General features: G+C 37.9%; 1 protein-coding gene and 1 non-coding gene across 3 annotated transcripts; both read left to right on the forward strand.

The window, feature by feature from the left end:
- Positions 1 to 2,546: 2,546 nt before the first annotated feature.
- LOC111198100 (developmental protein SEPALLATA 3) lies at positions 2,547 to 5,429 on the forward strand. 2 transcript variants are annotated; one of them, XM_022714754.2, is made up of 8 exons: positions 2,547 to 3,160; positions 4,042 to 4,123; positions 4,248 to 4,315; positions 4,416 to 4,515; positions 4,616 to 4,657; positions 4,749 to 4,790; positions 4,869 to 5,008; positions 5,153 to 5,429. In XM_022714754.2, exons 1-8 carry the CDS (start codon positions 2,976 to 2,978, stop codon positions 5,244 to 5,246), a joined length of 753 nt encoding a protein of 250 aa, XP_022570475.2. In that variant the 5' UTR covers positions 2,547 to 2,975; the 3' UTR covers positions 5,247 to 5,429. The 2 variants fall into 2 exon arrangements, with proteins under 2 accessions (XP_022570475.2, XP_022570474.2); XM_022714753.2 differs by having other exon boundaries at positions 2,791 to 3,160; positions 4,042 to 4,126.
- A 6,755-nt stretch (positions 5,430 to 12,184) lies between these two features.
- BNAC05G21210D lies at positions 12,185 to 12,575 on the forward strand. Its single transcript, XR_007323621.1, has one exon. It is a non-coding gene; the product is annotated as an uncharacterized BNAC05G21210D (transcript).
- Positions 12,576 to 13,145: the final 570 nt, after the last annotated feature.

The following is a 13,145-nucleotide window of genomic DNA, read 5'->3' on the forward strand; positions in this document are numbered from 1 at the left end:
GTAGGATTTCACGTGGCATTTATTTGTTCTAGTTCGTAGTGCAATTTGCAAGTTGATGTGTGGTCCTCAGCATCCAGATTCTTCTTTCTTCTTACGTGTAAAATCGCATTTCTGATTTTGAGAACTCATTATAACCGTTGGTTTTCATCCATTGATATCTATCTATGTACTTGGTGGGTTCTGTGTGTGCTCCAGGTCCAGGGCATAAGATCCCAAAGCCAAAAAGTATTCCCAAGTGCTACTTTCTTTCTCTCTTTCACGTTAACCTTTTCTATGCTTTAGACGTATAAATTTATCCAGCGTTACGAATGATATAACTTACAAAATCTCACATCTTATCATTAACATATTAGTATATGCCTTGCAGGTATATTTGTTTTCCTTCGGATAAAATTCCTTATAGAGACTTCAAGAATGTCTTTATTTTGTTGACATGTTAAAAACTAAAAATAGTACTATTGTTTGCTCTCTCATACCATGTAGATCCACCACATATAATATACGTGAGGAATTATTTGAAGTTCTTGAAAAAACGAAGGAAATAGTACAACAATTGAAGGAAAAATAGAAGGTAAATCATTGGTGTGACATCAATTGTAAATGAATTGTTGAATGTACTTTAATTTCTCTTGTGGTTAATGTGTACAACATGTTTATCAATTGTCGTCATCTCTCATTAAAATATATGACCAGATCTGATAAGATCGTGAATACGTACTTGGCTTCTAGATACGCTTTCTAACTATTTTTATTGTAAGTTAACCATTATTTACATAGTTTAATTAAAGCAAATCAAAATATAGAGCACCTACACGTTTGCTTGAAATGCTCTAGATATTTAACTTTCAAAATCAGAGAAAATAAGCTTATATGACCAAACATAATATTAATGACATGTTTAGTTTTTCTAATTGAATCATACCTTTGTGTCCATCACCTACTTACCAGTCAAGATAAAGCAATCACGTTTGCAAACAAAAAGCACTAAGAGTGTTGGTCAGACAAGATCTCTTACATCGGACGAACCCTAAGATAACCAAAATAAACTATAACACATATTCAAAACTCTGTTTATTTTATCCATTTATGTTTTCTTCAGTTTTTTCTTTGTTTCTGGACTGAATCTCTGATACTCTCATACCAAACTAAAGTTATCAATTTATTTATAGAAGTAGTTTAACTTCAGTTACAAAATACGTTTTAAATTGAGTAAAAGAAAACAAATCTAGCAGTAAGAATTTAGATATCGTCACCAACATAGATGAATCACAAAAAGAGTTGTGTTTTTTTTTTTTTTTGGTCAAAAAAGAGTTGTGTTTTACTTGACATTTTTCACCAAACAGAAGGGTAGTTCCGTAAGTTGAGATAATCGTACGAGGCTCACCTAGTTAAGGTTAGGTCACATGATTCCTTGAAGGCCTGAACCCCATTAGAAAAGTAAAAATAATAAAATAAATAAAATTCAGGTGGATTTATCAGAGTCTACCATTCACGTATCAACACGTGTCTACCCTCACTCATTGCCCTACTCTTTTCAGCTTAGAGTTGCCATCACTCATCTCCTCATCGATTCTACACCGTTGATTTAATCACTCTTATTTTCTTTTCTTTTTTTGTCACGAAAATCAGTCTCTCATTTTCAACATAACTATTTCCTTAGGAAGCATCCACTTAAAAATGAGTCACTCTAAAGTTCACCGATCAATAAAATTGTGTTATTTTATATTTGATATCTTAAAAAAAACGAATATTACCAAGTTATATTATTTTTAAAATAAAATGTAGAAAAAATTAATAGTAGTTAAAAAAAAAAAAATTAACTTCGTCACCAAAACACTATATAAACACTATATTTTAAACCCTAAATCTTAATAACTAAACCATAAATCATAAACCCAAAACTCTTGGGTAAACCCTAAACCTTTGGATAAATCCTAAACTCTAAATCAAAAACATTAAACACTAAAACACTCAAGAGTTTAGGATTTATGATTTATGGTTTAAGATTTAGGATTAGGGTTCGGTGTTTTAGTGTTTTTAATTTAGAGTTTAGGATTTATCCAAAGGTTTAGGGTTTATGATTTAGTGTTTAGTCGACGACGTTAAAAATATATTTTTTTTAAAAATTTTTTTTTTTGTAACTATTATTAATTTTTTTTATTTTTTTTTATTTTAAAAACATAATATAACTTGAAAATATTTTGTTTTCTTTTCTAAAAGATATCAAATATAAAATAACAAAATACTATTGGTTGGTGAAACTAGAAGTTCGTACTAGGGGTGAAGCCAAGAATAATTCCTTAAAAATCTATGTCTCTCTCAACATATTTAATTTAAAATCGTAATAAAATATTCAAGTTATGGTTTTCAATGTTAGGATTTTATGTAGGAATAAATCCCCAATAATAACTCGTGATCAATGTAAAAGAAACAAGTAACTTTCTTTACCTGGGCCAAAAACCACATTTGTCTAAACAGAAGATTGAAACTGAAACTACAACTAGTGTTTGATAAGAGAAGTGGAACTCTTTCTCCTCTTTTACGGCATTTACCAATTATGTATAAACAATAAAGTCTCAATTATTTAGGTAGGAAAAAATCTAAACATCGATAGAGTAATTAACTTATGCTGTTTTGCAACATTTGCATAAATCCTATGTGGTGGTTTTGTAACTTGTAAATTGTAACTTGTAAGTAGTACACGTACAATAATTGAGGGGTATATAGTTTGAACTTTGAAGTAAGAGTGAATATATATAGAAAGAGAATATTTATCAAAGATTTCAAGTAATGAAGCTGACATGTTAATGTACTTGAAAGAAGTGTTGTGAGATATATAGATACATTGAACCAAGTTATACATGTACGCTTTAAAGGTTAGAAAATAAGAAAAAAATAGAAAGAAAGAGGAGAGAGAGGCTTCATTCATATATATAAAGGATTCACAACGGGAGAGAGAGGGAAAATAAAAGAAAATGGGAAGAGGGAGAGTGGAGTTGAAGAGGATAGAGAACAAGATCAATAGGCAAGTGACGTTTGCAAAGAGAAGGAATGGCCTTTTGAAGAAAGCATACGAGCTTTCCGTTCTATGTGATGCAGAGGTTGCTCTCATCATCTTCTCTAGTAGAGGAAAACAGTACGAGTTTTGCAGTAGTTCGAGGTATTTCATATACCCACTTTCATCTATTGATTTGATTTGATTTTTATATTAAACAAAAACGTTATATATGTTGTATGGGTAGGCTTCTGATGTGTTGTTGTGTCGTACCTTTTCTTTCATCCTTTAAAAGAAAAAAGCAAAGAGGAAGGGAATACCCATTTCTGATCATTTTAAAAGATTAACTAAATAGCTTTTCTTTTATGTTTTTGAGTTTCTGATGATTTCCATTTTTGTTTTGATGATGTTTTATATTTCTATATTTTTTTCCATCTTATTAATCAAAGTTCTGTTGCAGGATCCTAACTAAGCCCTTTTTGCTTGTCTTTTCTTAGAATGTCTGCATATAAATTTACTTGATACCATGAATTTTTTTTGTTTATCTCAGAAGAGGCATTTGATCTCTTATAAAATTAGGGTTATTTTCTCTGGTAGCTAGTGAAATTAGTGATTAATTAGGGTTTTCTCTTGAATAATTTCTTCACAACTAATATTTGTCCACCTTTTGTTTTTCAATCCAATCAAATCACTCATCAATTTTGCAGAAGTTCTTGGGGGGGGAGGGGGAAGGGGTGATGAAGGGGGAGGGGGGGGGGGGAGGGGGGGGGGGGGGGTGTGTTTCATCTAAGCTAGAGCTACCCACTTTAGTAGTCCTTTAGGACTTCCAATTTTGGTTAGAAATTCAAATTCATCTCATATATCCATCGGATCTTACTTCAGATTCACCCAAGTTTAATTTATGGGTTCTTTAATTAGATCTTTTTTTCTGAAAAGACTCCCACACTTTTCTGTAAACCCTAGCTAGGAATCATTTTATAGCCCCCTCAATTTTCTTTTAATGATTTGAATCTTGATTTTGTGAAAAAAAATTGTGTGTGATGCAGCATGCTTCGGACACTAGACAGGTACCAGAAGTGCAATTACGGAGCTCCAGAGCCCAATGTGCCTTCAAGAGAGGCCTTAGCAGTTGTACCCCCTCCTTTCTTTTTCTTAATTCTTGCCTTGCTTTCATTTGTTTCTGCTTAATTAAATCATTTTAATTGCTTTTATTAGTTGAGAATCTCCTAATGTTAATATATTTGGCAACCAGGAACTTAATAGCCAGCAGGAGTATCTCAAGCTTAAGGAGCGTTACGACGCCTTACAGAGAACTCAAAGGTTAAACTCATTGACAAATTAAGGGCTAGTTAGCTAGAGAGTGTTTTTAATTACACAAAGAAATTAATTTTGATGGTATTTATTTTCTGGAATATCATAGGAATCTATTGGGAGAAGATCTGGGACCTCTTAGCACAAAAGAGCTTGAGTCACTTGAGAGACAGCTTGATTCTTCTTTGAAGCAGATCAGAGCTCTCCGGGTACTACTTCCTCCATTTCTCTCATCATATATGGTACTATTTATATACACACACACACTGTGAGGTCAATATTAAGTAAAAGGCTATATTAAATTTGCAGACACAATTCATGCTCGACCAGCTCAATGATCTCCAGAGTAAGGTAATTAAATAAAAAAGAATTGAATGATGATGAAGCAAAATGTCTTATGTATCTACACTAGTAACCACTCTCCAATGAATATTTGGAGCAGGAACGCATGCTGGCTGAGACAAATAAAACTCTAAGGCTAAGGGTAATATATACTTTCTCATTCATAATAAGTCGATATATATAGTGCGCTTTGGTTTGGTCTACTAACAAGTGTGTACAGTTAGCTGATGGGTATCAGATGCCACTCCAACTCAACCCGAACCCAGAAGATCATGACTACGGTCGTCATCAACAACATGAACACTCTCATCATCAAGCTTTCTTCCAGCCTTTGGAATGCGAACCCATTCTTCAAATGGGGTAATCTTAAATGTCTACGGTCGTCATCAACTAACCAACTTTTATATATAATTATAATCAATTTTGTTCTCCTTTTAATTTTGTTGTGTACATATAAACATTATTTTAGCATCTTAAATGTCTTTTTATGCAACGATGGAGCAGGTATCAGGGGCAGCAAGATCATGGAATGGGAGCAGGACCCAGTGTGAATAATTACATGTTGGGTTGGTTACCGTATGACACCAACTCTATTTGAAACTTTCTTCCTTTTTTTCTTTCACTTTTTGACATTTTTATTTTCTAAAACTTTCTCCTCCCCTCTTAGGCTTCTTTATGATTTGCCCTTCTCTCTATACTCTGTCTCGTGTGCATGTGTGTGTAATGTTTATTCTGTCGGTCTACAATTAAATAATTTTCCAACATAATTTGCTACTTATCATATGATTTGGCCAATACTCCTATACTGTGACACTAAAATCTTGATTACATGCATTATATATACATGCTTCCAGTTCCAAAATCCTTTTAACAACCATTTTATGTCTTGTAAGTCTTTGTATAAATTATATATTAACCATTATTAGAACAACTCACACATTAAGCTATCAAGAGGCTCTTGTATTATATGCAAACCAACAAAAAGGAGAACTTGATAAAACTTATCTGTTAACAAGAAACCCATTGTTTAAAATCTAAAGGCCCAGACCTGCTATACTCGTGGGCTATCTCTATACTTTTATATAGGTAGAGCTGGAAATTTTAGTTTTTACCCGCGGGTCCCGCTCTGTTTGACCCGTTGTGGAGCGGGTGCGGGTCGGCCATTTCGAAAAATTCAATATGCGGGTGCGGGTCGAGTTGATTCTACGCGGGGCAGGGGCGAGTCGGTTGATTTTGAATCGCGGGTACCCGCTAACCCGCAAAAAAATAAAAAAATAAAAAAAATTCAAAAAATAATATATATTTTCGTAAAAAATTTATAAAATACTATAAATTCAGAAAATAATATATAATTTAATTATTTTATTAGAAAAATAAGTAATATATAATTAAAATATAATTAAAATAATTATTTTATTAAAATTTATATTACCTGCGGGTCCCACCGATTACCCGCAAACTTGGACGGGGCGGGTGCGGGTATGAGAATCTTTCGTTGCAGATTATGTGGATCGAAGTTTTGTGTGAAAAAAAATGAATCGATCCGCGGGTTGGCGGAGCGGGTTGACCCGCGAACCCAGGTCTAATATAGGGCCAATGGAAGATATCATTTAATTCTATGAACGCAATGGAAACTTTACTAAACTGACATCAGCTAAACCATAAGTCAGAGAGAGTAGAGAAAAAATGATTAGAAAACGACATCTGCTCAACTTCAAAGTACATGCAAATTATTTGAAAATTCATCGCGAGTTTATTGGTGAATCAATTAAGTTTAATAATAGTATTTATTAGTAGCAAAACGAGGTTAATATCAACTAATTATTTGATTATCACCAAAATCTCACTCTTAGCCTTAAAATTCAACATGTGTTCAAAAAAAAAAAAGCCTTAAAATTCAACCCAAACAGCTGGATTGAATACACAGAGTCTGTAAAGTGCAATGCCATTTTCCTAAAATCCATGAGAGCAACTCTTTATTAGTATTTGATTCAAACAACACATCCGAGTCAAATAACCAAAAAAAAAAACTAAGAAATAGCACAAAAAGAAAAGGAAACGACTTCTTCTCTGGTTTGACCGGAACTAATTTACTACTTCCGTTTCAAAATAAATGATATTTTAGAGAGTTTTTGATGTTTCAAAATAAATATATTTTTATATTTCAATGTATTTTTTAACTTTATTAAAATTTGTGTAATCATTCATATTTTGTAGGATGATTGGTTGAATAAATTTTAATTTATATTTTAATAATATTTTTTAAATGAAAAACAAAAGCTTTTAATAGTTGTATCATATCTTAAAACTTAATATATTTTGAAACAGAAGGGTGGTAGATAAGATGTAAGAATGCAGTAGTAGAAGATAAGGAAGGCCCCTTAGAGGACCCACCAATTGTCTTCCACCTCCATGCTTTCGGAATTTGTCTTCTCCGTACTTGCCCTCACCTTCGCGTGTCCATCATTTTTAGACAAGTCGGGTTTTGCAAACAAGTTTGAATTCCTTGTCTGTAATGATTAGGGGAGGAAGTTTATCATCTCCATTACTTCTCCACAGTTTTTTTTTTTTTTGGTAAAATGTTAAGATTTATACTATTTTTGAGTTTTTTCGATGTTGATTACAACTTACTGAGAACAGAAAAGAGAAACAAAACAACCAAAGTAACCAAAGTCAAGTTGAAACCTGAAGGAGGTTGGATATAGGAAAAATAAAACTCCAGCATGGAAGGCGAGGTGTCAGGCGATGGAAAGGAGATGAGTCGGTCGCGTATCTGTCTGTCAAGAGCGCGAGGGAGACCAGGAGCATTGGTGGAGACTGCTGTGAAGATCTGCTGAGTTTCTCTCACGCCATAGAGCATAGATGGTTGATTGGAAGATAAGTTTGATAACGGCCACCTGGCGAGGAGGAAGAGTGCTTCGATTGATCAGAGCAGCTGCAGAGTGCAAATCAGAGGGAGTTCCCGAAAGGATGCTTTGACTGAAGTGAGTTCATATTGATGTGGAGTATTCGCATTCAAAGAAAAGATGGTGATGAGTCTCGATACCATTGGAGCACAAGACACAGGAAGCATGCACGTTCATACCCCACCGTATGAGTCTGTCCCTAGTTGGTAGACGCCTCAGCAGAGTAAGCCAAGCGACAAATGCATTGCTAGGTATATGTTCTTTAAACCACACTGTTTTTGACCAGAAGACACTGGGAGAGTGTTGTCTGATATGCTCCCAAGTGGTATTGGAAGAGAAACGAGGTTCGAAGCTACCATCGGGTTTGCGCCACAGAAACTAGTCATGTCCCGAAATAGGAGATGGTGGAGGTATCGTCGTAACAACAATCTGCACAATTTCAGTGATGGGAGATCTGGCTGGGGACAAAATCCATGATCCATTACTTGCAGCCTCAGCGACAGTAGCCTCCTTGTGGATTCGTAGGTCGTGAGGTCCATTATCCCCAATGACAGAGATCAGCTGACCCAACTCAGTCCATGTATCAAACCAGAATGATGCAGTTGTACCATCTTTGATCAAGCAGCGCATGTAGTCCTTTAGCATTGGTCTAAGCTGGAGCATACTCCTAACCGTGGAAGAGAGTCTTTGAGATTCTTGAATTTTCCAGAAGTTTGACCTGTGAAACACATTGCTGCGCAGCCAAGACACCCATAACGAGTCAGGGTTAGAGAAATAATGTCAGGCCCTTTTTAGACTGAAGACAAGCTGGAAGTCTTCTAGAAGGCGGATACCCAAACCCCCCTCTGATTTAGGACGACAAACATCCTCCCAAACTTCTCTAGAGCCAGCAGCCGAAGTAGTCTTGTTCTTTCATAGGAAAGAGGCACAAAGAGAATCAACTTTTGCATAAAAAGCTTTGGGAAGAACAAACACCGCACTCCAAAAATTTACCTTTCGGTAAATCACAGACCCTACCATTCTCACTTTTCCAGCAAAAGACAAATATTTAACTATCCATGAATGCAACTTCCCAGTTATCTTGTCGATAAATGGCTGAAGAGTGGCCATCGTGAGTCTCCTGGGGTTCAGAGGGAGACCCAGATAGCGCGTTGGGAAGGTCCCGCGTTTAAACCCAGGTATATCTGAAAGTACTGAAGCTGAGATATCATCATAACCTCCAAATAAAATTTCTGATTTATCAGGGTTCATTGCTAGCCCACTTTTGCGCTTAAACTTGTCCATCGCTGAACAGATCCCAGTAAGTGAATGTCTAGAGCCATCAGTGAACACAAGTAGATAATCGGCAAAGAGTAGGTGAGTTAGTTTTGGATCAGAGGAATTAGGATGAAGCCTTATCTGCCCACTGTCCGCAGCTTGCGATATCATACTGCTGAGTGCCTCCATGACAAATAAGAAGAGATACGGTGATAACGGGTCACCTTGCCGTAGCCCTTTCTTACCGGGGAAGAAGCCTGCAAGCTCTCCATTGATTGCCACAGAAACCGCGGAGATGAGATGCACTCTTTGATCCACACTCTGAAGAGAGGAGGGAAGTTTTGAGCCTCGAGTAGCTTAAGCACGAAGTCCCAGAATACCGTGTCGAATGCTTTCCTAATGTCCACTTTGAGCATAGAACTTTTAGCACAGTCACGTTTGTCATAATGCCAAATCAGTTCAGAAGATAGTAAAACATTCTCCCCGAGGCTTCTCCCTTTTAGAAATGCTAACTGACTGGGGCTGATGCTCTCAGATAACACCTCCTTAAGGCGATTTGAGATAATCTTTGAGATTATCTTGTATACCAAGTTACAGCAACTGATAGGTCTAAAATCACCAAGCTTGCGGTCTTGAGGTTGCTTCGGAATAAGAGCAATTGCAGTGGTATTGATATCCTTTAGCAGTCTCCCATTGCGAAAGAACTCGCTGACCGCAGCAATAACATCTTTGCCAACTATGCTCCAAGTTGATCTATAGAATTCCACTGAGCATCCATCTGGTCTGGGACTCTTGCTTAGAGGCATAGCGAAGACTGTTTTGGTTATTTCATCTTCTGAGACAGGCCGAGTTAAGACCTAACAATGTGTATCTGAGCAACGGAAGGACAAAAGGTCTTGTAACTCTGCAACCGTGCAAGGCGACTCCTGCAAATCTGTATGACCAAGAATTCCCTTGAAATAACCAGCAGCGTGGCTCTTTATTTCCTCCGCGTTACCAATGAGTTTGTCGTCAGTGTCACGGAGATAGTAGATGTGATTATTTGCAGCCCGCTGGACCACACACTTATGATAGAACGAGGTATCTCGGTCACCAAGGTGATGCCATCTCACTCTCGATTTCTGTCTATAGAATTTTTCTTCAGCTTTTTTCAGTGTGTTCCATTTCGCCCTCTCATCATGTTCAAGACGGGCAGTAGCTGGGTCTGGATTAGAGAGCAGGCGACACTGGAGTTCAGAAACTATAGCTGACTGATCCTTCACTCGCTGAGAAATACCACTGTAATGTGTCTTGTTCAGCCTACGGAGCACACCTTTCATGAGTTTCTGAGATCGAAAGAGTTTAAACTGCAGTGATCCTTGTATGTTGTCGCAGTTCCAGGCCTCCCTTACTGAATCCAAGTAGTCTGGGTGATCTATGATGTGGTGGAAAAACTTGAAGGGCTTTACCACCCGGCAGCGTATTGAAGGCATTGTCACTAGACAACTTGCATGATCAGATTGCTGGGGTTCCAAGAATTCTCCATAGGCGTCCTGAAATGTTTGAGCCCACTGCTGGTTTACATAAAGATGATCAATCCTTTTCGAGATGGGTGCTGCATCGTTGTTGTTATACCATGTAAAAGGTAAGACTTTTGTCTGAGATTCAAACAAGTATGCCTGCTGAATTGCTAAGGCAAAGTCATCAATCCCAAAAGAATCAACATCAGTATCATGGTGATTAGAATGATGTTCTGTCCGTAAAATCTGATTAAAGTCACTACTGCCCAAGGATAGCGAGAGACAGGAGTTGATGCATTTAGCGAAGACAGCTCCTCCCATAGTGGCGCCATTCCTTTACCTGATTGAATGCGTAGACGAATGTAACGGTGAGGTTTACATTCTGTGCAGCAATAAAAAATCCACAGGTAACCGCTTGAGCCGAAGCTTAGTACATGGTCATCACGACATAAGGGTCCCAAACGACGATGATTCTCGTAGTACCGTGGTAAGATGAGTTTTCAAAAAACTTCCATCCAACTGGAAGAGCAGAAGATATCCGGCTTGAGTTTATTGGTTGTATATGCGTCTCAAGACAAGCTCCTAAAAGAGGTCGGTGGCTATTTATCCACTCCTTGACCATATTGTGGCGTCGATTGCAGTTGAGTCCTCTGACGTTCCACACAAAAAACATATTTAACATACTGATTAGTGTCTTGCAGCCTTGCGGCCGCTCTTCCTGTTGTTGACCAGGAAGAAAGGTTTCTCGGTTTTACCCGTTGATAGAGTTCCATGAGCTGGTGAGGGCTCATTTGCTTCATAAAACACTGAGATTGAAGAATGTCCCATGTGCCTGTCTAGGGAGATTACTCGTTTGGGTCCCGGGTCTTCGTTTTCTGAAGTGTTGTCGACAACACCCATACTCTGTTTTGAACACTGATTAGTACTACGCGAAACATCCTGTTCCGTTGAAGTTTGTCCCTCTTCAGGTGCACTTTCAAGTGGGGTAATATCCGCACCATGTGTGACATTTCCTGTAGCAGGTAGGATTTACTCGGCTCGTGCATTCCCAGCTGCGTAACCACTTGTGTCCTGAGCCTCAGCGTGAGACGCCAAAGTTGGACCCCCTTCCCGACTATGATGATTACTTTTAACAGATAGAGAGCGAGCACTCCTGGATCGTCGGTTTCCTCTAGACTGTCTACCTCGAGAACGACTGTTGTTTTCTCGAGGACGACCACTATGCTCTCCAGGTACGTTAGAACGTCGAGAGTCATCTTGCTTATAAATAGCAGTAGAACGTGGACACCGAGCTGAGTCATGTCCATATCTATCGCAATGAGTGCACTTCTTAGGTAGCCAAGGATATGATACATCGATCTCTACCTCACGCCCATTGGAGAACCCCGTGATAATCTTATCTGGTAGATCCGTTAGTAAACTGACCCACACCCATATCTTTGCTACCTCGAAGTTCTCCTTTCGTTCAGTTTCCGGGGCAAGAGACTCTGGTTTCCTGATAGCAGTTGTTAGCCTACTCAGACTCTGTTTGTTGAATAGTAATTATGGTACTCCGTGTAGCTCTACTGGAATAACCGCAGTGGTCAGCTGAGGCTCTTCCTTTGAAAAGTCTGAAGACCATGGGGCTACGAACATCGGGCTCCCTGCTATCATCCATGCCGGCCGACTAAGGAGTACATTCCTTGTTCTCTCATTTGTAACTTTAAGAAGAAAGCATCTGTGACCTACTCGATGGACGAAAACTTTTTGGATAAAGTTCACCTTTACTTCTCGACAGTTGTCAAGCAAATCGACATTAAAACCTTTCCTCTCCAACATTCAACAGGCAGTAATTTACCGAGAAAATATTTTGAATTAACAGAGTGGTTTTTGTGATGATGAGAAGACAAGGAGATGAAGAGTCTAGGGCTTTCTACGACCTATCGGCTCTAGTCCTGAGTCTCCTTCGTTCTCCTCCTAATGCCGAACTCTCTCCCCACTCAATTCCCTGATTCCGTCAGACGCAAATATCTCATCCGTCTGGATTCGCGTCGCTGCTTCTCGGGATATCTGTGGCTCTTATGCTATGTGGATCTTTGACCTTCTTCATCGGTTTCCTCTTGTTGCCTTGGGTTCTGGCTCTGATCATTGTTTTCTACGTCGCCGGGATCGTTTCCGCCATTTCCATAGCCTGGAGGTCCATCCATGCTCTGTTACGTCTTGACGCCTCCTCCCTCCTCCACAAAGGAGATTTCTGGTAAATTTAAACTCACGATCTCGAGATAATTGAGTCCACCTGGTTTAGAGGGCTTCCCTAATTAAATTGATCTTTGTGTTACCCTTCATGTACACACTATTTTTGGAAAACTCTTTGAGCAAGTTTTGTTTTTGAAGCCAGTTTCATGTCTGTGGTGGTTACAATGTGCGTGTCCATTCGCAGATTGGAAGCTTTTGTGATGTGGCGAGCGAGACTTGCAAAACGCTCTATTATCATCTCGAAGCAGGACAACAAAAATGATGGATTTGATTATATATAACATAACACACAACAATCCAATTTGGTAGTTTTTATTTTCTGTTAGAAATATTCTGATATGTACTTTATTCTCTATTTCTTTTCCCAACTGGCCGTCAAAGTAACGTTGGTGTAGTTGATAAAAAGGTGTCAGGTCCTGATCCATGTTATTGGCAATCTCAAAAACATCAAGTGTTACACTGTGAGGAGAAGCTTCAACTGTGTAGAGCCAAATAAGGAAATTTACGCAACTAAACTGTGTCAAATCAAAATTGTTTAAGTTAAATTAATCGAATAACAAAACCAAGCCTAACAAACAAAAAATCGATTTTCCTATCTCC

Source organism: Brassica napus, chromosome C5 (assembly GCF_020379485.1).
Source record: "Brassica napus cultivar Da-Ae chromosome C5, Da-Ae, whole genome shotgun sequence".
Lineage (NCBI taxonomy): Eukaryota > Viridiplantae > Streptophyta > Magnoliopsida > Brassicales > Brassicaceae > Brassica > Brassica napus.